At 43.7% G+C, this 25,592-nt stretch overlaps 3 protein-coding genes across 4 annotated transcripts in view; 2 read left to right on the forward strand and 1 right to left on the reverse strand.

Moving 5' to 3' along the window:
- Positions 1-25,592, reverse strand: part of LOC115385331 (putative histone-lysine N-methyltransferase PRDM6) — an 82,375-nt gene that overhangs the window by 35,380 nt on the left and 21,403 nt on the right. The window contains exon 5 of the mRNA XM_030087311.1: positions 19,951-20,078. Within this exon, the coding sequence (XP_029943171.1) occupies positions 19,951-20,078 (128 nt within the window). The remainder of the gene's footprint in view (positions 1-19,950; positions 20,079-25,592) is intronic.
- On the forward strand, positions 1,506-7,906 carry LOC115385330 (GTPase IMAP family member 8-like). 2 transcript variants are annotated; one of them, XM_030087307.1, is made up of 3 exons: positions 1,506-1,698; positions 4,392-4,432; positions 4,543-7,904. In XM_030087307.1, the coding sequence occupies exons 2-3, from the start codon at positions 4,414-4,416 to the stop codon at positions 7,113-7,115; spliced, it is 2,592 nt and encodes an 863-aa protein (XP_029943167.1). In that variant the 5' UTR covers positions 1,506-1,698; positions 4,392-4,413; the 3' UTR covers positions 7,116-7,904. The 2 variants fall into 2 exon arrangements, with proteins under 2 accessions (XP_029943167.1, XP_029943170.1); XM_030087310.1 differs by lacking the exon at positions 1,506-1,698 and adding an exon at positions 2,354-2,415 and having other exon boundaries at positions 4,543-7,906.
- LOC115385329 (GTPase IMAP family member 8-like) lies at positions 9,337-17,683 on the forward strand. The gene is made up of 3 exons (XM_030087306.1): positions 9,337-9,576; positions 9,642-9,714; positions 14,207-17,683. The coding sequence occupies exons 2-3, from the start codon at positions 9,696-9,698 to the stop codon at positions 16,891-16,893; spliced, it is 2,706 nt and encodes a 901-aa protein (XP_029943166.1). The 5' UTR covers positions 9,337-9,576; positions 9,642-9,695; the 3' UTR covers positions 16,894-17,683.

A 25,592-nucleotide genomic window follows, 5' to 3' on the forward strand; every position in this document is an offset into this window, starting at 1 on the left:
AGGGTTGGGGTCAAACATGAATATTGCTACTTTCAGACATGTTTGTGCTGGAAATCAAACACATCTTTTTATTCTGTTTTCACACAAAGCAAAAACAGCCTCACAATCAGCTTTTTAATAATAACACCCAGACGCTCCGGGGGGACCCCGCAAGGTTATAAATCTCCCAAGACAAACACCCCACCAGGGCCTGCGGCGCGTCCACATGAAGAGGAAGGTGTTGATCTAACGGAGTCACATGCTGCAGCCACGGCCGGTGTCAGGACCACATGTGGAGCGAGATGAGAGCAACCACTCTGCAGAACACTGCTCAAACCCAGCCTTCACAATAAAAGTGAAAACAATAAGGAATCACCGACTGTAAAGTTGGTCACCTTGAACTTTTGCTTCATCTTCGTTCATTCTTTGAACAAAAGTCCCATCTTCCCCCATCTGAAGCAGCTCCACTACTTTTCCTCCATGCTGAAATCATTCAGCTGATCTCAGCCGCTTCCATTAATTTACCGAGTTTCACCAAAAACAAAAGGTTTATTCTGTCACTGCTGGATTAACAGTTTACTATCATATTAGCTTGGAAGAGACAGGAAGTAACAAAAAGGTTTTCGGCTGAAATGCAAGAAAGTCCGCCTGCGTGGAGCGTCTAACAGGAATACACATCATCAAAGAGAGAAAGCCATTTTGTGGCAGCACTTCATTTTTCTGTATCAAAAAATAACACATTGATTACTGATCATGAAATTTTTTCCTTAATTTTAATTTTACTGATTTCTTTTAAAACCACGAGAATGAACATGTTTCATCTGAAAACTGCAGAGAATCTGAAAAAAAAAAAAAAGAAAAGCTTCTATCTCCAAGAAATGCAGCCTTATTTCATTGTCCAATGGGCTACATGCTACATGCTAAAATGATTCAGGACTCACACAGTTTTGATGCTACATGCTAAACACCAGTTTCACCATTTCTCTTTTTCCCGGACTACATTTTTTAGGTCAGTGAAGCAGGAGGTTGAAATCAGTCCAAAAAATTAACTGAGATGCCCACTTTTTCAGCTTCGCTCTGAATTTACAGGAAGCTGAATGTTTACTCAGCTGTTCTTCTGGAACCGGTGAAGAAGCTCAGTCAGATGGTCGGTGTTGTCACTGCAGGTTTAGGGAAAGCATGGTGGCGTGATTTCCTCCTGCTGAACAGGTGTCTGTCTGTTCTGGTAATCCCCTCCCCTCCGGGCCTGCTCTCTGTTCGGACGGGTTGGACCAGTTTTGGAGATGAAATCATCCGGGTATCAAAAGCTGTTACCAGAAGTGCAGGCTCATTGAGTGAATTCCTCTGGAGGCTTCTGGCTTCAGGCGCACATACTTCAGGTCTCATTATCTAACTGCAATGCCAGAAAGACAATGGACAACTTTATCAAGCGTTATATAATGTATTATATTGTTATATAATGTGTTGGTCACACACTGCCAGCTGGGATCAGCTGATCACTCATACCCATTAGCTCCGCCCACTTAAACTCCTCACTCTGTGACCTCCTCAATGTAATTTTCCAGGTGCGACGTAACACCAAAAACATCTATAAGTGGAAATTTTATGCATGTACAGGATGTGCATGCGTCACTTTGAGAAACTGGAGCATTTCTGTGAACGGTGATTTTAGCTGCTGTGCTGCGAACGGCACCAGGAGGACAGACTCCACAGATGCCGGTAAGTGCAACTGGTTTTAATACTTAACATTCACACTCGGCATTTTGCTCTTTTTGTGAGTCTCAAGGCTTTCACACATTTCTTAGTTAACCAATATAAAGTGTGACTTGCTGATGTTTTTGATGGCTGCCTTCATGTTACTAACCAAACTGTAAAAAATCACAATATGAACTGCAACAATGATTTGGTAGGAGGCGAAGTGGAAGTGAGAAACAGTCAGCTTTTGAGAATTCAGTGAGACAGACTGAACGAGTAGAAGAAATATGTATGGAAATGTTACAACTATAATTACTGATCCAAAGTTAATCAGCTGTTTTTGGATGTTTCGTCAGAAATATATCACAGCTTATGTCCTGTCTTCATGTATTTAGGGGCATGTCAGCAAACATTTGACTTCATAAAGTCTCGTGATTTTATACATATTTTGTTAACACACTGACTGTACTTCCTCTTGCCACTCTGGTCTTATCTCATGCTGCATTCACTGCAGCTGTACTTTGGAGATTTGCACTTGTAAATGTCAAATTGGACATGGTTTGAATTGTAGTTCGGTGCAGCTGGGTGGCAATGCTTTCTTGTGCCATGTGCCACCTCTATAGATCCACCCCTGCATACATTCTCATCCATGAAATGGTGCGATCAGAGGCGGACGGCATCCTGTAATCACACTGTCCGGGTCGTATCGTTGAGCTTTCTCGAGTATGAGTATGACTACAGGTACCCACTGCTGCGTCACAACTGATACCAATACTGGTATCGGTGCATTCCTACGTCCAGGTACTCTTTACTTACGCTTTACTTGAAGCACCCCTGTATAATACATTGTAAGTGCATTATAGCACTGTATCACTATAGTTATAAATACTCATAAATGATCACAATGCTTTATAACATCATGACCTAACCCTAACGCTAAACCTAACCCTAATCCTATGCTGTATAGTGGGTTATAAAGCATTGTGATCATTTATGAGTGTTTATTTGATTTTGATTTGATTTGATTTATTTATTTCATTCATTTAAATAAAACAAAAAGTGAATGCAACATACTTGCATCTGCATACTTCAGCACAGATATGAATGAAAAGGTACAGAAAGAAGCAAAAGCTTATAATATCTGCCCCTTGTCAATTCAGAAATCCTTTAAACTTCCGATGTGCGCGCTACATTCAATACATAACAAAGAAACAATACATAACAAAAAAACAAGTTGTCATCATACAACACAAATTTCAAAGATGTCCTACATGGCGTCTTTGTATCTATCCATCAGAATTAGTTTCACACTCTTTTTGAAACAATGGATGGATTTTGAGGTTTTGATTTCACACTCAAGGCTGTTCCATAGATTTACACCGTGGACTGAGATACACCTTTCCTTTGGTTTAGTTCTAAACTTAGGTTTACAAAAAAAATCTGATCCTCTTAAATTATACTTACTTTCTTTCTTTTTGAATCTATTTTGCAGGTTTTCTGGTAATGTTTTCTGGTGAGCTTTATACATACATTTGAGAACGTTAAGTTCAACCAATTCATTAAATTTTAATGTTCCTAATTGTAAAGAAATTGGATTTGTGTGAGCTCTGTATCCACTGCCATTTACAACACGAAGAGCACGTTTCTGTAAAATGCAAATTGGATCAAGGTAGGTTTTACATGCATTTCCCCACACTTCTATACAGTAAGTCAAATGTGGAATAATTAAGGAATTATACAACAGTAATAAAGCATTCTTATTGAGAGACTCTTTAACCTTGTGTAACACAGCAACAGTTTGGGATAATTTTGTTTTAACACGTTCTGTGTGTGATTTCCATGTTAAATGTTCATCAATTAAAACACCCAAGAACTTTACTTCGTGCACTCGTTCGATCTCTAACCCTTGAATGGAAAGTCTTGCACCAATATCTTTTTCTTTACAAGTAAAGACCATAAATTTTGTCTTGTTAATGTTTATAGATAGTTTGTTAGCATTAAACCAATGTAATACTTTCTGAAACTCATTTTCCACTGTTTGTAACACCTCATTTATGTTTTTTCCCGTGTAAAACAATGTGGTATCATCTGCAAATAAAATACATTTTAGTACATTTGAAGCAGACACAATATCATTCACATAGAGGAGAAAAAGAATTGGTCCAAGGACTGAGCCCTGTGGTACCCCACAAGTTATATTGCAAAAGTTGGATTTTGTGTCATTAACTTCCACAAACTGACTTCGATCTTTTAGGTAACTTGCGACCCATTGATGTGCGACTCCTCTGATACCATATTTGTATAATTTTTGCAGAAGTATCTCATGGTCTAATGTATCAAATGCTTTCTGAAGATCGACAAAGATGCTTACTAAAAATTGCTTATTGTCCATAGCATTGGTGATTTCTTCAGTCAGCTCCATTAATGCTGTTGCAGTTGAATGATAACTACTTATAAATTGTTATACCGGGTGCTTCAAATAAAGTGTTACCAATGTTTCAAAGTGCTGCCACATGGTTTGGCGTTGACTCACTGATGTGGTATTTAAAGTATGGCAGAATCCATTCAGCCTTGATCACAGCAGCTGAACAATGCAGTCCCAATATTTCAGTTCTACTCAAACATTTTAACAGGAACATTTGTGTCCATCTGCAGGTCTGGTAAAGAAAGAAATAAAAATATTTGATTTGTGTTTTGTGCTTGTTTATTTTCAACAGACTGGAATACATCTAATTCAAAATGGCAACAACGATGTCAGGTAAGAGTAATGCATAAACACACACACACACACACACACACACACACACACACACACACACACACACACACACACACTGTATTTAACATATTTTCATTTGTCTTCCACAGTGTCTGAATTAAGGATTGTGATGTTTGGGAAAAGACAGGGTGAAAAGATCGAACTGAGTAACTTATTAACAGGAAAACTAGAGGAGCCCGATCAAAAAGCCGTCAAGTCCTGTTCTGCCTTCAAGGGAAGGTGGAAGCAGATCCCGTTCACGCTGGTGAGGACTTCAGATGTGTTCGGTCTGTCTGCAGAGAGACTAAAGCATGAACTGAAGGTATGTGTGGCGCACTGCCCCCCAGGACCAAACGTCCTGCTGCATGTGGTCAATCCCTACGATTTCACTGAAGAAGACCGCCGAAAAGTCAAGTTCATCGTGAGCTGCTTTGGTGAAGATGCCTTTAAACACTGCATGGTTGTCACAGCACAACGAGATGGCAAGGAAAACTCTGCGGTGAACCAGCTCATCCGGCAGTGTATGCATAAACAGCAAAAAATAAACTTTGCAGAAGAATTTTCTTCAAACACGTTTCAGAAACTGATGTCAGAATTACAGAGCATCGTGAAAGACCGAGGGGGGAGACATCTGACACTGACTCAGGCGGAGGATCAAACACCTGTGTCGCCTGAAACGCACAGATTCACCGAGCCCAGAGTGAACCTGGTGCTGTGTGGGAGACACGATGAGTGGAAGGCTCTGCTCGGTCAGGCCATCCTGGGGCCAGGAGAGTTCGGCTCGCCCGCCGACACATCGGTATACGTGAAGAGAGACACGGTGAGGAGCACACGGCAGCTCTCCCTGCTCGCACTGCCTGCCCTTTATGGGAACACCCGGGAGGTAGCAACGACAAAATCACTGAAGTGCGTCTCCCTCTGTGAACCCGACGGCGTCCACGCATTCCTGCTGGTCCTCCCGCTGGACCATCCCACCGTGGAAGACCAGAGGGAGCTGCAGAGCATCCAGGACACGCTGGGCGTGGAGGTCAGTCGCTTCACCAGAGTCCTGTTCGCGGTGGAGACCAATCCACGCTTCCCTCCCCTTGAGAGGCTTCTGACAGAGCACAGCGACCTCAAGCAACTGTGTCAGCGCTGTGGGGGACGATACATGATCTTCAACGTTAAGAGCAAGCAGCAGGTCCCCGAGCTGCTGCAGAGTGTGTCCTCAAACGCAGCATCCACAGGCTTCACAGCAGATATGATTCCTACTAATCCCACAAAGCATCCACTTTTATCCACGGTCGCCAATGACAGATCCAAGGTTGAAGAACCATTCATGTTCTCCAGACAAATGTCTCTAATCAAGCCAAGTTACCTGTCCAACTGGGTGCAGACTCCAGTGTCCTCTACTGAGCAAAGTAGAGGGTCTTCCACAGACCAGAGGCATCTCAGGAGGAGTGTGAGCACAATGGAGCGGAGGAAAGTGGGTCCCAGGGTTGACCCTCGACCTGCGGAGTGTTTAAGATTGGTGCTGATTGGGAAGACGGGCTGTGGAAAGAGTGCCACTGGAAACACTCTACTGGGACAAAATCATTTCTTCTCAAAGCTCTGCGCCACATCCGTGACCGCAGAGTGCAGCAAAGTGACGGGACTCATCGACGGGCAGCCCGTCGCCGTGGTGGACACGCCCGGCTTGTTTGACACGACTCTGTCCAATGAGGAAATAACCCAAGAGATCATGAAGTGCCTCACGCTGCTGGATCCCGGACCTCATGTCTTCCTGCTCGTCATGCAGGTCGGCCGCTTCACCAAGGAGGAGAGGGAGACTGTGCAGCTCGTCAAGGACTTCTTCGGTCCCAAGTCAGGGGACTTCATCATCATCGTGTTCACCAAAGGAGACGAGCTCCATGGTAGGACGATCGAGAGCTTCATGAGCGAAGGCACGGGATCCCTCAGAAAGATGGTCGATGAGTGTGGCGGTCGGTACCACGTCTTCAATAACAAAGACAAGAACAACCGCAAGCAGGCCAGCGAGCTGATGCTCAAAGTCCGGAAAATGATACAGGAAAACAACTATGGCTGCTACACATGCCCCATGTTCAAGGGAGCTCAGACGGCAAGATACGAAAGTGAAGAGGAAGAGGATCAAAACCATGGACTGAGAGAGCACACGAGTGTAGAGGAGCAACAAAAAAGCCTTCAAGAGATGATAATTAAAGAGATAGAGAGGGGCAGGAAATATGAGGACAGGCAACTTCTCAAGAAAATAGATAAAATCCAAGAAGAACAAGAAGAAGAAAAGGGGCTCTACTCAGAAATAGACCACATGATGCAGCTGCCGGTGACGGTGGCGAGGAACGAGGAGGACGTCAGAAAGCAAGACTTCCAGAACAGAGACCAGTTTGGTCTGCCCACTTCATCTGAGAGGGAACTGGAGGAGATGAGGTGGAAGCAGGAGGAGCAGAAAAACTACATGATCAGCCAGCTGAAGAGGAACAGGAACTTCAACAAAGACTACGACAGGCTCATGCAGAAGCAGGACATGGAGATGAAGGAGCTGAAAGCCCGATTCTGTTTGCTCGATAGGCAGATTCTCATCAAGGCCATTAATCAGCTGAGCGAATCCCACCAGCAGGAAGTGGACGAGTGGATCAAGGAGCATGTGAGGAAGGCCACGGAAAAGTCGTGTCGAGTTCTGTGAGCGTCTCCTAATTGTCTGAACGTCTGGAAGGGAAGGACGCAGCTTCGACAGTTCAGGGGAAGAAACGTTTGACTGATGGAGGATTCTGAGCGACGGTGGACCGGCGGTCCTGGACGTTACTGTCCAGACTGCAGAGACACTCAACTGTCCTGTGTCTGCTGTTCATATCCTGCTGGGAATGAAGTAAAGCTTCAGGAGATTTGAATCATTTACATTTAACACAGCGTCACAACTTTAACTGAGGTGTTTTCAAAATATGGTTTTATGATTCAATGAATGCTCAACTTTATACGTTTTCAGTCTTTACTGTTCTGGAGCACTCCTTGATTGTTGAAATCAAAATTGCACAACAATTAAAATGTATTCTTGTTCTTATTTAAAACCTGAATGAGGACTGAGGCTTTCAGCAGACCGTTCAGACAGGAGGCGGAGAAAAACTCAGCCTGATTGAAACGCGGTTGGCTTATAAAACACATTCTACATCTACATTTATGTGCCTTCCAGAAATGTTTTACATGTTTTAAATCCTGCTCTGCCGTTTGTTCGCTGCTGCATGCTCAGTGTGTTCGTGACAGACCTTTATCTCTTCGTCTTCGCCTCGTAGTTTCAGGTTTGACTGGTTGGAGCACTTCCTCCCCCGTCCTGTCAGTCTGGTCTTCACTGTATTTTTATTCGGAATAAAAATCTCTTTCATAAGCGCGTTCATCTCAAGTGTGTTTGTCCTGAGTGTGTGTGAGGAGGTCTGTGAGCTGTGCACTTCGTTAACGAGCACCCAAATATCTAAGAATTCACAATAAACACAGTTTCTGTGCTTTGAAATGAGTCTTAATCAATTTGCAGGAGGACACATGCACAGAGAAGTGCTAATTATTAGGACTGATGACTTCTATGACAGGATCTTGAGCTCAGGGCCTCAGTATGATCCTCACACTGTTACTGGGGCTGCATGGTGGAGCTGAACACACCAACCACGTCGCCTCGGCTTCCTGAACACCGACGACAGCTTCAGGGTGGAATGAGGAAGAACTGGAGACACGTCAGGACCAGTGTGTGTGTGTGTGTGTGTGTGTGAGTGTGTGTGTGTGTGTGTGTGCGTTCTTGTATTTCTATCCTTGTTGGGGCCAAATGTCCCCACAAGGATAGCAAAACGTGGAACGACGTGCCTTGTGGGGACCTTTTTCCGGTCCTAAGTAGGAGAAACAGTGTTTTCTTGACCATGTTGTTGTTACTGAAAAAAGTAAAAGTGCAAAAACATTTCTTTAGGGTTAGGCTTTGTTGTGGTGTGGGTTAGGGTTAGGGTAAGGGTCAGGGTTAGGGGCAAGACATGAATGGGAGTCAATGGAAGGTCCCCACAAGGATAGAAATACGAGACTGTGCGTGTGTGTGTGTGTGTGTGTGTGTGTGTGTGTGTGTGTGTGTGTGTGTGTGTGTGTGTGTGTGTGTGATCTTTTACAGACAGTCTGCTGTCACATAGTTTAGCACATACGTGTATTTTATTTGATCATTTTGAATTTGCGATCCAAGATTTCCCAGATCTGATGTATTTCGCCGTGGTTTTACACTTCACCCATTTCTCTCTTTCCATGAAGCGAAAGCAAAAAGCTTTCTGTGGGAAAAGGACTTGATCTGTACCCTGAAAGTCCACCTGGAGCCTTTTTCTAAAACCTGAGGAAGAGCTAAAGGTTTTTTATGGATTTTCTTATGTTAATATGTCTCATTTATTGCATGACTTTTTATTTTTCCATCCATTTCACCACACTGATCAGCCAGGTGGAGTCAGCTGCTGTGAGCAGCAGCAGCACATTCACACTAAACGTTGTGTAAAGCTTCCTCCGTGCTGGTGCTTCATTCCCAGTCTTCTTCAGGCAGGGCCTGCTGCACATGTTTCTCTGATCCAGTCACGTCGCTGTGGAGGAAGACGTGACACAGCATCATTCCTCTCATACCGGCGCCAAGCTCCGCCCACCGAGGTCGAGTCGGCTCCTTTCCACCTGAGCGGCTCGCTTCCAAGAAAAGCGACACCCGGAGAACTTCACCCGGTGAGTACGCTCTCCTGGACACACTCCTCCAGCGTCTCACAGCTGCCGGAGGAGTGTGTCCACTCCTGCTGAAAAGCCTCAGAGTGGCTGTTAGGGCTGATACGCCTCATGAAGTGTTGCAGGCTGAGCTGACAACATCAGACCAGGAAGGCTGACTTGGCATAAATCTGCAAGTTGAAAACTTTGTGTGAAGACATGCTTTCATATTGTATCTTCAGTTCAACGTTCCTTCTGCAACAGGCCTTGTTTTATGCAGTTCAGAAACAATCTGTGTTTATTGAGTCACGTATGAAAGCAGCAGCGTTTTTCCTGTTCTAGCACCGGGTGCCGGTAAATACGCCGATCTGGTTGTTCCACTCTCGCAGGAAGAGGGACGCGGTCACAGCCACACACAGCATGCCCGAGCATTCCTGAGAGGCCGAGTGAGTCCCGTCAGACGATCACTGTTTACGATCAGGTTGCATTTATTAATGCAGTTTCCTTAAAGCCAACAGGTCCTGAGAGACGTTCCTCTGAGGACCGAATCAACGGGACTGAAGACATGGCAACCAGGACGTATGGTGAGTTCAGGAAATAACTACTCACTTAAGTTACTGATGTTGTTCCACCTCTCTATCTCCTCCTCTTCATAGTCTGTCAGAACAAAATTTAGAGTCTGTCTGAGTTTTGTGGTTCTCATAATATTAAAGAATCTCCAAACCGTGGACATCGTCCTCTCTTGTCTTAGACATGTCTATTCCTCTCTTGAAATAGCAGAAAGCTGCCACCTCTGAGCCTGGATCTGGGGGTTCTTCCTTTAAAAGGGAGTTTTTCCTTTCCACAGTTTCTTACGCTTGCTCAAGTGGATCTGTTGGGTTTTCTCTGGAAAAGTGTCTAACAATGACTATGTTGTAATTGGCACTATACATAAATAAAGCTGAATTGAATTGAATTGAATTGTATTGAATTGAATTGACTTTTCTACCTGCTGCAGACAGGTTACGCCCTGTAATACTCTGAATTTTATTGGGAAGCATTCTTAGCGTATGAGTTGGACCCAATACCTGATACTGGTGTCAGTGTCGGAGCATGCACAGCTAATATATTCATTTTAGGGGTGTCAAATGATTAAAATGTTTAATCAGATTAATCACAGCTTACAAATTAATTAATCATGATTAATCACAAATAATCGCAATTTCCAACTATGTCTGAAATATACCCTTTTTTCCTGTATTGCATTAACAAAAAAATGTCAGGACATGATTATATATATTTAACACGTAATGTGTTTTATATTTAAGGCTCCAAATAAAATAAATATTCAAAAATCTAAAACATACACACGATAACATATTGTCTCTGTGTGTGTGTAGTGCTCCCTCTGCTGTCCCTCTAAAGTTGGCTTTTGGCAGGAGCTATATTTTAAGGTCTGTAACAAATGTAGTACCACAAGAAAAGTAAAACTAAGAGATACCACACTTTTTTCTTGCACAATTAAACAGGACATTCTTAGTCAGTGTTCCTTTTAGTGTGGAAAACAGAAAACTGCTTCAACATTTTTTTAATCAAACAAGTAGAATCCATGGGGCCAGCGGCTTATCTCCCTCCATATTGCTTTCTTCTTCTGTTTTGACAAATGAGTTGACGACAGGCCTCCTTTGCCTCCTGTCTGCTGCACGTCCATGCTTCACATGTCCGCGTGGGTGTGCGTTGCGCGTTGGTCCACATGACGTAAAAATCGTCATGAATTCCTGTCCGCTGGGGTCCGCGCAGACCGATCCGCGGACGTCCGCGCAGCAGCCAGATTGTAGTGTGGGAGAAAGCGCGTGCGCATCGGTGGTGCGCGGACACTCCAAAGCAGGCGTGGAAACCCGTACATGTGAAGCATGGACCAGCCGAGGCTGAGATGAGGCTTCTTCTTCTTCTTCTGTTGCTGGCAGCTTGCAGGCAGCTTGCATTCCATGCGGGCGCACTACCGCCACCCGCTGGTAGAGGTGAGGCTTGTCATGATGCGCATGCGTTAAACTGCGTTAAAAATTTTAATCAGATTATTTACATAAATTAATTAACGCAATTAACGCAATATTTTTGACAGCCCTAATTCATTTACTGCAGACTCTGAATTACAACATGTGAAAACATTTGTGTTGTGACTGTCAGTAAATCAACCCAGTCTCAGCAGAGGTCCTGCTGTCATTGTGCTCAGAGTTCTCCTTTCTCTTTCGCTTGTGATGGATTGAAATCGTCTGACACACTGCTGATCAGATGTTCAGTGTTGACGGGTGTTCACATCACACCAGAGTACATTCAGGTCTGTGAACGGTTCATGTGGAATGTGATATTTCAGTTGATTTCACTGTGACTGCCCTCCTGATGTTCTCCACTGAGTTGGACCAATCGATGCGGGTCAGCTTCCATTCTCGAAGTTGGTGATTGAGCCTCGCTCTAACATCATTTCTCTCTCGGACTGTCCTTGTGAAAGACACTATATCCCAAGATTCCCTCGTGGAAAAAGTGTGTGAATGTGAGTAACAGTGAAAAGCTGAAACTGCTGCAGGGTGAGAAAAGCTTCACATCAGAACGGTCCATGAAGGAAATCCAGGCTGGACCCTGTTCCCTCACACTAATCTGCAGCTGGAAATATCAGCACAGATTTCAGTTAAACTGACAGTGTAAGACTTGAGTCACTTCTGAAAGGCTTTTGAGGACAACTTAAAGTCACTTCAAGTAGTTTCTGATCTGCTGTAACTAACATGTAGTGAAGACAACTAAACGCTACCAACCCCCACTGCCCCCATCCATCAACAGATGTATTATTATTACAACAACAATGCATCAGTAGAGTAAAACCAGCTTGTCTAGAGACAGTCCTGACAATGCTCGGGCTCCGATGAACCTCCAAAGCCCCATCGTAAGGGGGGCCGTCCACATCCAAAGGTGCCACAACCCACCTCTACTGTGGGCCCCCCAACAGGGACCGCCTTGACCGAGGCAGACAGGGGCCTACGCCACGGTCCACCAACCATAGTGTAGAGCTCCACCACCTAGGCCAGAACAGCCCTCAGAACAACCTCCCCCCCATGGGCAGACTGATGTGGAGGGCCCCCATGCGGACAGACACTGCAGGAAAAATAAATTAGACATTATACTATTTACAGTTAAGCTAAATAAAAAAGGCGGCTCTTGACCCAGTTCTTAAAAACACCAGTAGTCTTTGGGGCCCTGAAGCCCTCGGGCAGCGGCCTCACCATAGGTCTCCATTCTGACCCAAGGAACTCTTAGTAGGCCGGAGCCAGAGGACCTCAGGGACCACCGGGGCTCATAACGTCAAAGAGGGTCGGATTAATCAAGGTATAAATTACTCTTCTTCAGAAGAGGCTTCATCACCGCTGTTTTAAAGGCAGCAGAGAACACACCCATCTGAAGAGAGTAATTCATGAAATTAAGAAGATCAAACTCAAAGAACTCATGAAACCTTTTAAAAAACGTTGTGGGAATTGGGTCTAAAAGGCAGGTTTTGGTGGAAAACTTGACCAAGACTCTCAACGTCAAGAAGGACAAAATGCTCCAGTGTCTCGTCAGGTAAACTTAACGAGTCAGATGTTTTAAAAATAACCTGCTGTTGTGATACAAGACAGGTTCTTATCACATCAAGATCAGCAGTTATATCTTTAATCTGAAAAGTCTGACAGGTTTACAGATGGCTGATGTCACGACCATGTGACATATCTGGTCCTGGTACCGGTCCATAATTTTCGGGTTCTGGTTCTAGTCCAGATTCTCCTGGACTAGTTAGTTTTTGAGTTGACAGTCACCGTAATAACAATCCTACTTGGTGTTCTGTCTACATGAATGCCTGTGTTCTCCATTGCTAAAGTTTAGAGTGCATTGTTCTCCGTCTTCTCCATTTTGAATGTTCAGAGTGTATTATTCTCTGTGTTCTGCATGGTTTAAGTTTAGAGTGTATTGTTCTCTGCAGCATGTGTGTGTAGTTTCATTAGAAACACAAACAACAGCACCAACTTGTGGGCCAACATGAAAACTACATAATTTTCAAAATTTTGCCATATAAACATGAAACTTTTCTAAAACACCAAAACACTGTGTTTTCACTTGACACATTGTGCAAAAGGGGCCTGAACCTACAAAAAAGACGAGCATACAGGATTTTGTTTAAGTTGCTTGGCTTGTCATGCAAATTTTATTGATATATCAAAATCAACTGAAAATACCATCTGTGACCACTAGATATCTCTGTATAACAACAGAAAGCTGCTACAGTACCACAGATAAAACCTCTATTAAAGCTAAGGTTGGCGATCTTGGAAAACTAGCATATATTCGGGGGGGTGGCATCTGATTGGTTTCTTAAGAGCAGTCTGCGCCTTACGATTGGTCGGAGTTTTTACAGTCCTGTGGCTGTTACAGTGGTCAGATTTTTTCCGCACCTTTTTCCATACACATAATGTATTGACTTCTCCCAGGGGGCAAGGAGCATTTCACTCAGGATGACATAAAGTGCTTTTGGACAACATCGCCTACACTATCTTTAATGCTGGATTTTGCTGGCAAATCATGTTAAAATTGAAGTAAAATTGATCAAATTTACATTAAAAAATTAAATAGAGCAGTAGAAAGAATTCAGAGTGTAAGAAACTTGTGAAGGAGGAAAACAGAAACTTTTGCCACGGTTAAGAAAACCAAGAAGACTAAAAGCTGAGGAACAAATCCATGAAAGGTTGTGGAACAACAGCTGTGGTGTTTTAGGTGCAGTAGATGAGCTACAGGACAGTGTTTTTCTTCCTACAGACTGATGCGCCTTCTCATGGTCATCCGATGGATCGGCAGAAATCAATGTAGTACAGCAAAACTAAACTATGAAATTTGTCATAGTGAATTGATCTAGTTTGACTGCTGACATTACCAAGTCTTTGGTATTTTTCATTTTTGTTTGTGACAGTTGTTTCATATTTTGTGAACATGAGACAGAAAATGAGTTTCTATGATAGCCGGTGAGGAAGTGGAATCACAACAATATTTAATTACTGTACTCTTTGTGTCACTCCACAGCTTCCGAACTCAGGATTGTGATGTTTGGAAAGAGTCCAGCAGCAAAAACAACCCTGAGTGACTGGATGACTGGAAGAAAGCTGCTTTCTGGTCAAAAAGTCTCCAAGACGTCAACTGCAGAAGGACAATGGAAAAGAATCCCTGTGACGGTGGTAAACACCCCAGACATCTTCGTTTTATCTGAACTCAGACTGAGACTTGAGGTCAGGATGTTTGTGGCACACTGCCCCCCCGGACCCAACGTCCTGCTGCTGCTAGTCAATCCTTCAGACTTCACAGAGAACGACCGACGGAGACTGAAGTTCATCGTGAGCTTGTTTGGTCTAGACGCCTTCAAATATTCGATGGTGGTCACTACGCAGGATGACATGGGGAAGAATTCGGCCGTGCTTGGACTGGTACAAGACTGCAGACAGAGGCTGCACAGGCTTGACTTCAGCAATGCTCTGGACGGATGTGTTGACACACTGATGGAGAAAATGAGTAAAATGGTGAGTGACAACAGAGGGGGTCATCTGAACTACACCGTTGGGTCTGAAGCCGAGGAGGAATGTGTGAGTCCACCGCCGGCCCTCAACCTGGTTCTATGCGGCAGATTTGAAGTGGGAAAGACTTCTGCAGCTAACGTCATTTTGAGTACCAAACATTCTGCTCATGGCTCATCAGAGTTGGTTAAAAACGAGGCAGTGGTGTGCGGACGGCAGGTCTCACTGGTGCAGCTGCCCAGCTTCTGTGGAAAGACTTCAGAGGAAGTGATGCAGCTAGCATTCAAATGTGTCTCTCTCTTCGATCCCGAGGGTGTCCACGCTTTCATCCTGGTCTTACCGTTGGATCCTCCTACTAATGAGGACCAGGAAGAGCTGCTTATCATCAAAAACATCCTAAGTTCTCGAGTGGATGACTTCATCATGGTCCTTTTTACAGTGGAGTCAGATTCAACTCACAGCGATGTCGTTCACTTTGTCAAAAGCAACCGGCAGATCCGGGAGTTTTGTCAGAGCTTCAAAGACCGGCATCTCATTTTCAACATCAACGACAAGGAACAGATCCCCCAATTATTAGGCGCTGTAGAAAAGATGAAAGTTGTAACAGGAAAAGGATTCACCAAGGACTTGATGGCAAAGCCTCGTTCACAAAAGGTGATTGAAGCCGAGCCAAAAACCAAAACCAGCCAGGATCATCTGAGAATGGTAATGATTGGCAAAACGGGCAGTGGCAAAAGTGCCACGGGCAACACTATCTTGGGGAAAGAGTGTTTTGACTCCAAAAACTGCATTGAATCAGTGACAAAGGTTTGCAAGAAAGTAGATGGAAACGTGGATGGGAGAGCAGTCACTGTGGTGGACACCCCCGGACTGTTCGACACGACTCTGTCCAACGACGAAGTGAAGCAGGAGCTCTTAAAGTGCATCAGTCTGCTGGCTCCAGGGCCTCACGTCTTCCTCCTCGTCCTGCAGATCGGCCGCTTCACCGACGAACAGAAGACGACCGTCCACCTCATCAAGGAGTTCTTCGGTGACCAGGCCCAGGATTTCATCATTTTCGTCTTCACCAGAGGAGACGACCTCGGCGAGCAAACATTGGAAAGTTACATCAGCTCTGATAGGGAAGGCAACCTCCAGAAACTGATAAGTGAGTGCGGAGGAAGATACCAACTCCTCAATAATAAAGACGGAGAGAATCGCTCACAAGTCAGCCAGTTGTTGCAAAAGATAGAGTCAATGGTGAGACGGAACAAGGGTGGTTACTACACCTCCGAGATGTTCCAGGAGGCAGAAGAGGCCATCCAAAAGGAGATGCAGAGGATAATGAGGGAGAAAGAAGAGGAGATGCAGCAGAAAAAGAGGAGCCTTGAGAGACAGTACGAGAACAAACTGCAGGCGAAACAGCTGGAAATCGAACAAGAGAGAGCAGAAAGAGAGAGAGCACTGAGGGAAAAGGAGGAATGCATCTACAGGGAGGAGGAGAGGCGGAAGATGGTGGAAGAAAAGTTAGCACAAGCACAAAAGGAGAGAAAACATCTTGATGAAGTTAAGCAACAGAAAGAGACGGACTTTGAAATAAAGCTGGCAGGAAGGAAGATGACGCCAAAGGGGGATCTACAAAAGGTGCGAGAGCACTGGGAGGACAAACGCAAGGAATTTTGGGACAAACAAGTCCAAGAGAACAAGAAACAAAAGGAGGAGCTGCAACTGAAAAGGCTCCGAGAGGAGTACGAGACGCTTAGAATCCAGAATGAAAAGAAAAGAAGAGAGGAAGACCGAATCAGAAAGGAACAAGAGGAGGAGCTTCGACAAAACGTCCAAAAAACGCTGGAGTTACTCAAGAGGCAGAACGAAGAGAAGGCCAGAGAGCAAGCTGAGGAGCTGAACGAGTTCAAACAGAGATACGCGGTGGACGTAACGGCTCTAATGCAGAAGCAAATGAAGGAGGTGGAGGACATGAAGCAGCAGCAGCTCAGGAACAAGGAGCTCCTCATCAGCCACCTGAGCACCAACAAGGCCTTAAGGAAGGAATACAACAAGATCAAACAACGACACGAACAAGACATGGCCTCGCTGATGAAGTACCTGCCGTCACAGCAGCAGATCCAGGAGATGAAGAAGATGCACGAGCGGGAGATCGATGAGTGGATAAACAACCACATGCAGAGCAGCGACGGGGCCAAGAGCTGTACTGTCTTATAAAGTTTGCCAACAAGTGACACCAAGTTTCAGAAAAACAGGTCCTAACATCGGACGGTGTCAGAAAACACCCAAAGACACTTACCAGAATGTGAAGGAAACTTTAACAACTGCACGCTGACTTTACTTTGAATGAATTTCTGTCTTTAGCATCACTGTCATAATAATGCATTGGTTTTATATAGCGCTTTTCAGGACACTCAAAGATGCTTTACATTGCAATGCATTATTCATTCACACCATACTGGATGGTGGTAAGCTGCTACTGTAGCCACAGCTGTCCCGTCATGGTTTAATGGCAAGAGATTGGAGAGCGGCTCTGAGGAAACCCTGGGGGGGGGGGGGTAGGTATTGGTTTGACTGAAAGCTTCATTATTATTTTGAACAAAAATTTAAAAATCAATAGAAATTTACAAACATATAACACAAATCTGATGGAATCTGACATATTTTAAGATTTGTCACAGAAATTTCTCAAAATGTGACACATTTTTTACTGAATTTGTAACTACACTGCTGGCTTTCACAAGCTCAAGTTAAATATGTAAACCAGACTATATTAAGGAATAACCTTTTAAAACTGTCAATAACATAATATCAATGGTCAAAATCACCATATGTAATCCCTTGATAAGGTTTTTGATGAAGTTTATGTAATATTTTAACCTATAAATAATAGCTGAGTAGCTACGGAAAGAAAAAAAGGTGAACTGTATATGTACATGTTTGTTTGGGATTTTTTTTCCTTATTTGTATGCAAATAAACATGTAAATAACATGATGTGTTTTCTAACGCAGGTCATTAAATCCATGAGTTGTTATGTTGTAGTGAAGGGAACTCTGACCTTCCTCTGTGACAGAGAGTAGTTCAAGGTATTTTGTTTCAAACTGAAGACTGTGCTTAATTATTTCAAAATCTGAAACATGACTGAAATCATCTCAACTCTAAGCTGAAGCATGATTAGATATGGTTTGATTGCATTATTCATTCACGCCATTCGGTTTGATTTATTGTCTCTCAATGAATTACACGTCGTTTCTCAGCTGGCTTCACTCTTGCGCTACATTTACTCTCTCATGTTTAGTTCATTTCTTTGTGGACATATATTCATTCACCTCCAGACAGAAACGCCTCATTGCAGAGCTAGTTTTACCTGCATGTAGCTGAAGGACACATGACCGCAAAAACTTTGATGTAATTTGAAATTTAATTGTTTGTCAGTTATTTCTACAACTGTACCATTCTCTGGAAGAGGAGCCACAGGACCTGAAGTGGGCCCCCCTGCATCCAGAACCAGGTGAGCTGCCCAGGGCCTCCTGGTGCTGTACTGTCTGTACTGCACTTCAGTAGACTGAGAGCTGATGCTCCATAAGGAGCCAGTCTATCAGGGTCCAGGTCTAAATAGATTCAGAAGGCACCAGAGGAAGAAAGCAGACCACGAGGCAGACACAGGACCCTAAACCCAGATGCAAGACCTTAAACCAAGAGGGGGCAGAACCCAGAGGACTACAAATCCCACAGACCAGGACCCCAGAGGCCAGGACCACACATAGCAGGACCCAACAGACCAGGACCCCACAGGCCAGGACCACACAGACCAGGACCACACAAACCAGGACCCCACAGACCAGGACCCCACAGGCCAGGACCCCACAGGCCAGGACCCAGAGGCCAGGCCAGGTGCTTCCTGCGAGGTCTTTCCTCAGCATCACTGTGTGTATTGAATATATAGTTTAAATTATGGAGAGCTTTGCAGACATTTGCTGTTGAATCGTTTTTTTTTCTGAAATTTCTTTGCTAAATAGAATCCTGATGTGAGGTGGTAATCTGGAAATGACAAACTGTCTATTTTCCAAATATTTAGCACTATGGAGGACCAGTGGAGCTCCTCCAGGAATCCTTACTTTTTACTGTAATTTTCCACAAAAACAGCGTTTTGTCCAGTGTGAGAGTGACCAGCATGCTGGGCATTTGGCACTGTGGAGGACGCCATCGCCTTCCTGCTCACCCACATCTACATCTGCCTGGACAGAGCGCCCAACTGGAAGCCTCTTGTTCTCTGACTTCCCCAGTGTGTCAACATCAAGATGCCAATGGACACATTTAGCAAGTTTGTGCTGTGGGAGTATCTTCCAAAAAGACTGCTTTTCGCTGAAAAGTAACTGAACGTGACTCTCATAGTGTGGACATAACAAACCACCAGATGCCTAATTCTCACGTTCATGAAGGTTTCATGTCAGGACGCGCCGATACTGAGAGAATCAGACCGCTCTTTAGCATGCAGCATGTAGCATTTAGCATGTAGCACGGCTCGGAGTTACACACAGAGCAGTGAAACTACTGATCGACATCGTTCTAACTCTTCTAACAGGCTAAGTTACCAATTAAGTTGCTGGTTAAGTTGCAGATCAAGTGGAATTACTGCTTAAGTTTCTGGTGTTGTTCCAATTATCTTTCTCCTCTTGATATTTCCTCAGAACATCATTTCCTCTCGCCCTCTTACGTCTCACTGCCGTTGACGTTGCTCACGGAGGAGGTCATGTAATCTCCGGGTTGATTCGGGGATCTTTTCCGAATATCAGCGTCAGTTTTTGACTTCATATTGATACTAGTACGATTATTGATGCATTCCTATAATAGTGCTATAACAGCATATTTCAAAAAGAAAAGAGCAGAAAGTGCAGAAAGGTGAGCAGACATTGAGGCATTAAAGATATTGTTAGTGTGACAATAGTCCCAAGTCTGTGTAGAGACAGGAGATGATACTTGTATAAAAAGGGATTTTGATATACACTTGACATCTTTGTGGATTAAAAAAAAAACAAACATAAACACTTTATTTTATAGACTAGTTGAATTTCTTTCTTTCTGTAACTCTGAGTCTACCGCCTCCTTCTAACATGTCTTTCTCCAAAGGATGAACCAGGGGTTTCATTCTGTATTTCAGTCCCACTTGCAGAAAAGATGGCCAGCTGTTGCTGAGCTCTGTGAGTGAATACCTCCAAGTCCATACAGGAGAGGAGTGCTTTTAGAGATATGCTGGGGAGACGTGTGCTTACCTGTACTGAACAACCATCATGTTCTGCTCTCCACAGTGCCGGGCGCAGCGGATGTACCTCATCCAGCTGGACTTGCTGGGGTCGTTCCCGTCGATAAAGTGCTGCAGCGTCCCCTCTGCATCGTAGATCTGAAACACACAGATCCAACATGTCAGAACTCAACATGCTCGGTACTGAGGGTGGGCTCACAGGAGGCGCCCGATGAACTGTTTTCAGGTGAAAAGACAAAGCTTTGGCAGCGTTCTGGGGATCCGGTGCTTGGAGCCACTGAAAACAAGTTTTTAGGCACAGACTTGTGATCAGGACGTTCCACCACTGTGGAATGCAGCACCGCTGCTGTGTAAAATTACACCCAATTTGTGTTTTCACTTAAAAATGCTGCAAAAACAGTGAACGAATCAAACTGTTTTACTAAATTCGCAGTCGTGTTTTAATAGTTTGAAATTGTTTTTATAAAGCATAAAGGAATAATCACCAGCTGCTGGGTATAATCAGGCGAAAAAAAGCTTTGACTGCTTCAGTGAAGCTTCGCTGATGTGAATTCAAAGCAGTTCTGTGAGTCATGACAGCTATGTTGTGTTTGATTCTATTTGAATTTCTCTCAGTTCAATGACTTCAAACGTGAGGTTTATTGTACAATTTGATTCCTGAAATGTTCACTTGTGAATGCTGTTGTTAATGCAGAGGAAGCGAAGGTGGGAAGTGTGTGAAACAAGCTGGAAATGTGACAGTGTTTCAACAGTATTAATGCTTCTAAGATTTAAGGTAAGTGGTGTAAAAGAGTGACTGGGATGTTATTGGTAAGTGAGACTGAAGAGGAATGATGTCTCAATGTCTCACCAAAAGAAATAACTCCACTTGATTTGAAAAGTGTGAAACAAGTTGTGTGCAGCTCATCACAAGTCTCTTCTCGCCTGTCATGTCCGGGCTGGGATATTACAAACCTGCTGCATGTGAAACGTCACACAAAGCTGATTTACAAGCCCTTAAAAGCCTCGCTGCTCCATCTGCCAGCTGCACAGACGAGGCCCGGGATGACAGACACTCGCTCGGAGCAGCAGCGGAGGCGGAACCAGACGCAGGAACCCAAACACGCCTCCATTAACACATGAAGGAGGAAGCTGGTCTTTCTACTTGCTGAGATGATCCCAAGTTTAAATTGTGATTTTCACAGACAAGTTCATGAGCGAGGTGCCAACCCCCACTCCCACCCGCCACCACACCCCCATTCCTCTTTTTCATTGATAGCATCCCCGTGTTCTTGAGTTCTTCAGGAGACTTTCTGTAGAACCAGACTCAGAGGAGACTTTCTGCTGGGGTTTAGGAGAGAGAAACAGCTCTTTCCATTTCATTAGATGTCAGGCAGATATCCGCATGTTATAGTCATAATTCACTGAAATGGATCCAGAACTTCACTTTCAACAGCTGTTTGACACTAACTTTTTTCAAACAAAAAATGCTCCCAATATGTTTCAGTGTTTTTTAATTAAAAAAAAAAAAACTTAGAACACTGAAAAACGGTTGTATATATTTATTTTGTGTTCAATAATATTATTATTCCCTGATATATTTTAATAGGATGAATTTAAGTGAAATAGAGGAGTATTCTCATGTTATAAAGTCGCACCACCTAATCAGTCACGGGAACTTTTCTCATTTTAGAGTTTTTTTTTTTTTTATATTTCTAGAATTTTATAGTATTAAATTATAAGTGACAGGAATTAACAAATTCACTTTGATTTGGATTTATAGTAGAAAATAATTCGGTAAACTTTACATTTTAATTATTCTAAAGATTCAAATTAGCCATTTTAACAAGATCTCATTTGTGACAAGTACAGTCCTGAGTGGGGAAGGTTACCGAATCCGGTACTTTTACAGGTACTGACTGAATTCCATAAGTACTACCAAGTACCGACTGACGTCAAATCAAACAGAACCATGTTTTGGCACCTGAACGCATCCTCGTGAATGTGAGGGAGTGGAAGAGTAGGGAATTTTCCATGCCACACCTGAACACGACAATGCATGTCCAAGAGCATGACGACATCAGTAGCTCGCATGCCAACACAGCAAGTGAGACTAGAAAGCACTCCAAAGTACAGTTCACTTTTTAAAATACGATGTAGATTCCGCTCACTGTGGTGGGAATATTTCTAATCTTAGGAAGCTTCTGGTTAAGGACAAGATGTTTCTCAAGGATAAGGAGCGACAAGTCTCAGATCTACGCTACAACTCCTGCATTCGGCACTGTTAGCACGTTAGAACTCGTTAACAAACTATCATCCTTTAGTTCGCTAGCATCCATTTGCCACTCATCTGCAGCAAGCAACAAATTAACCTTTAATACCAATTTCCCGATTATAAGCCGCTACTTTTTCCCCATGCTTTGAAAACCACTCTGATTTGATTGAATGCATATGTGTGTGTATAGATTACTTATTGATTAAATATAACGTGCCACCCCCCAACCCCCCCAATCCAAATACACACAATCAGAAACTGAAAAAAAAAATCTCTTAATACTACTAAATGATAATAAACCAACAATGTATATGTAACTTTTTCTCCACATAATCTGTAATAAAAGAGCAGATAAACAGCTTGGGGGCTGGAATAAATTACATAAAATGCAGTAGGAGGCTAAATGACACCTCTAAGGGACAGACGTCCTCTGTTATTATTAGGGCTTTTCCCGACAGTCCCCTCTGTTCACAAACTCTTACATCTGGAAATTAAACACTGAAACAGCTGCGGCTCCTCGTCCAATGCAGCTTGTACAGTTACACATGTAAATACATTGTTTTTTTGTTTTTTTTTTTCCCCCTAAATTCAGCTGGTGCAGCTAATAATCAGGTGTGCTTTATAGTCCTGACATTATAGTAAACACAAAAAAAAATCCCGAAAATTGGTACCGTTGAGTACCCGTACTGATTCCCAGGTACCAGGAATTGGTACCGTGTCGGTTCAAATATGAACGGTACCCATCCCGAGAGCTTAGGGTCCAGAAACATTCAGAATGCACCCAGCTTCTGCTAAAAAAAACAAACAGAAATCACACAGTGATAACGACAAGCAGCACAGACGATGAGATGATTCAACATGAGTGAAAAAATCAAGAGGAAAGACTTCACATCGAATACTGATCCTGTGTGTGTGTGTGTGTGTGTGTGTGTGTGTGTGTGTGTGTGTGTGTGTGTGTGTGTGTGTGTGTTCATTATTTTTCCCCTACTGAGGAGGTGTACAGTGGGTTTATGAGGTGACGACCTGCTGTCGTCCACACACTTAAAAACAATCGATGCTGTAAACAACTGCGAGATTCAAAGGAAACGGCGTTGTTTACCACTCTGTGTAAGTCAGCATTTTAAAGTCCCTCCTCAAACAGACACCGTCTTCACCTCCATGCTCTTTAAGTCTACATTATTCAACACATTTTACACAGCTTAGTGTCATATTAAAGCGAACGGGGTCCCAGTCCTGGGACGTGTGTCTGGGAGCATTCATGAGTACGAGTAGCCTACTGCGGGATCGAACTCGAGACCCGACGCTGGTCATCGTGTCAGTGCAGCTCTGGAAAACACTTGAGTTACTTTTGACTAAATGGAACAAAAACCCGAAAAAAAATATTGCTGATTTGAGAATAAAATCAAGTTTGACTGTGTTAACATATACACAATTCTGAAAAAGTAACCTTGCAATAACATCTATTTGTTCAAACGATCACCTTCTTTAAAATTAATTTACAAATGTAGGTTATAGCCTCAAACTTAAATAAGCCAATTATTAAACTTCATGGTTGACATTGGTAAATCAGAAAATCTTTAATCGATGCCCAGTCAGAGAACTGGGAGTTATGAGTTCCTTATTTGTCTTTCAATTATTTCTCAGTTTTATTCATTTTACACAGAACATGTAACATTTTATTTCAATCAAAAAAAAATTATTCATATTTTTATTTCGTAAAGAAGAATTAACTTGAAACTGATTCAGTTTGAAATCAATGCAAAGCACACACACACACACACACACACACACACACACACACACACACACAAAGTAGGAGTATGTTATTACAACCTCTAATCTCAGGATTTAAAGAGACAGAGGCCTGGAGGTAAGAGGAGAAGATTAACACTACACACACACACACACACACACACACACACACACACACACACACACACACACACACACACACACACGGCTGGTGCTTCTTGTGTGTTTTTAAGAGAGTGGATTACAACTCACTCTCAGTCATTGATCTCCGCTGTCAGTACTTCACTTACTGCTCTATCACTGTCCACACACACACACACACACACACACACACACACACACACACACACACACACAGACTGCTGCACCATTACTAAACCAGTGTGAAATTTCAGCAGCATTTGAACCAGATGAATTCTAAATTTCACGAGTTTCACTAAATGTTTTAAAGACATCTAAGTGAAATTCTTCTGTCAATAATTCCACATCTGAAGTTGAGGCTGCAACACAGCTGATTGCAATCAGGACTTGTTACTGGGCTTTTTACAAGCATGATGAAGACTTCAGCATCAGACTGAGGAGTGCTGAAGCAGGGAGAGAACTAAAACATGCAGTACTGCAGCCCACGAGGTCCAGGGTTGAGTCACCCTGCTCTAATGGGAGGCCAGGAAGCATCCTGATCACATGAACCTCCTCAGCTGGTTCCTCAAAATGTGAAGGAGGAGCAACTCCACTCTGAGTCTCTGCTGATGGCCGAGCTCTTCACTCCATTATGAAGACTGACGCCCTTTATACTGCAGAGAAAACTCATTTCAGCTGCTTAAATCCATGATCCCAGACTTTCAGTCATGACCCAAAGTTCATGACCACACATGAGGGTGAGGATGTAGACCGAACTCTTCACCACGACAATCTGGTACATTGACCTGCATCAGTGCAGCTGTCTGCCCAAAACTGTGGCTGAACCCACAATCTCACCTACAACCACTCCTGAACAGGACCCCGAGATTCTTAAACTCAAACCTTTCCCGGTTGGGGGACTTCAGCCTGAGATGCTGCTCTCACAGACCAGATAGACTTCAGCAGCAGTTCCGGTACTCTATGCTCCCTAAATACCTCCGACAACACATCTCAAGGGACACATAGGCCTTTGCTATAAAACACATGTAGATGTAACTGTTGAATTCCCATGAGCCCTCAATAATCTGAGAGGACGAAGGGCCGGTCCGTTGTCCATCTCGGAATCCATGTTGTTTCTCCTGTATCAGTCTCCTTTCCAGTCCCCCCACAAGGACCGTTCCAGGGAGGCTGATACGTATGATACTCTGATGATTGGCACATATGCTCCAGTCCCCTTTTTTCAAAATGTGGACCACCACCCCTGTATGCCAGTCTGAAGGTACTGAGGTCCATGGGACACCAGAGAGGCATGTCGAAATGGACAGCCCAGGGCCTTCAATATCCAGGGCCTTCAGAGTCTCTGGGTGGATCTGGTCATTTGAGGGAAAAGTATGTCTTCTCTTGATGAGCACAGAGTGAGACAGACCTCGTCAGAACCCTCCTGAAACCCTGGATGGTGGCCCAGAACCTCTTTGAGGCCCAACAAAAATCTCTATGGCCTCTCCAAACTCCTTCCAAAAACAGAA

Source organism: Salarias fasciatus, unplaced genomic scaffold (genome assembly GCF_902148845.1).
Source record: "Salarias fasciatus unplaced genomic scaffold, fSalaFa1.1, whole genome shotgun sequence".
In the NCBI taxonomy this organism is placed as follows: domain Eukaryota; kingdom Metazoa; phylum Chordata; class Actinopteri; order Blenniiformes; family Blenniidae; genus Salarias; species Salarias fasciatus.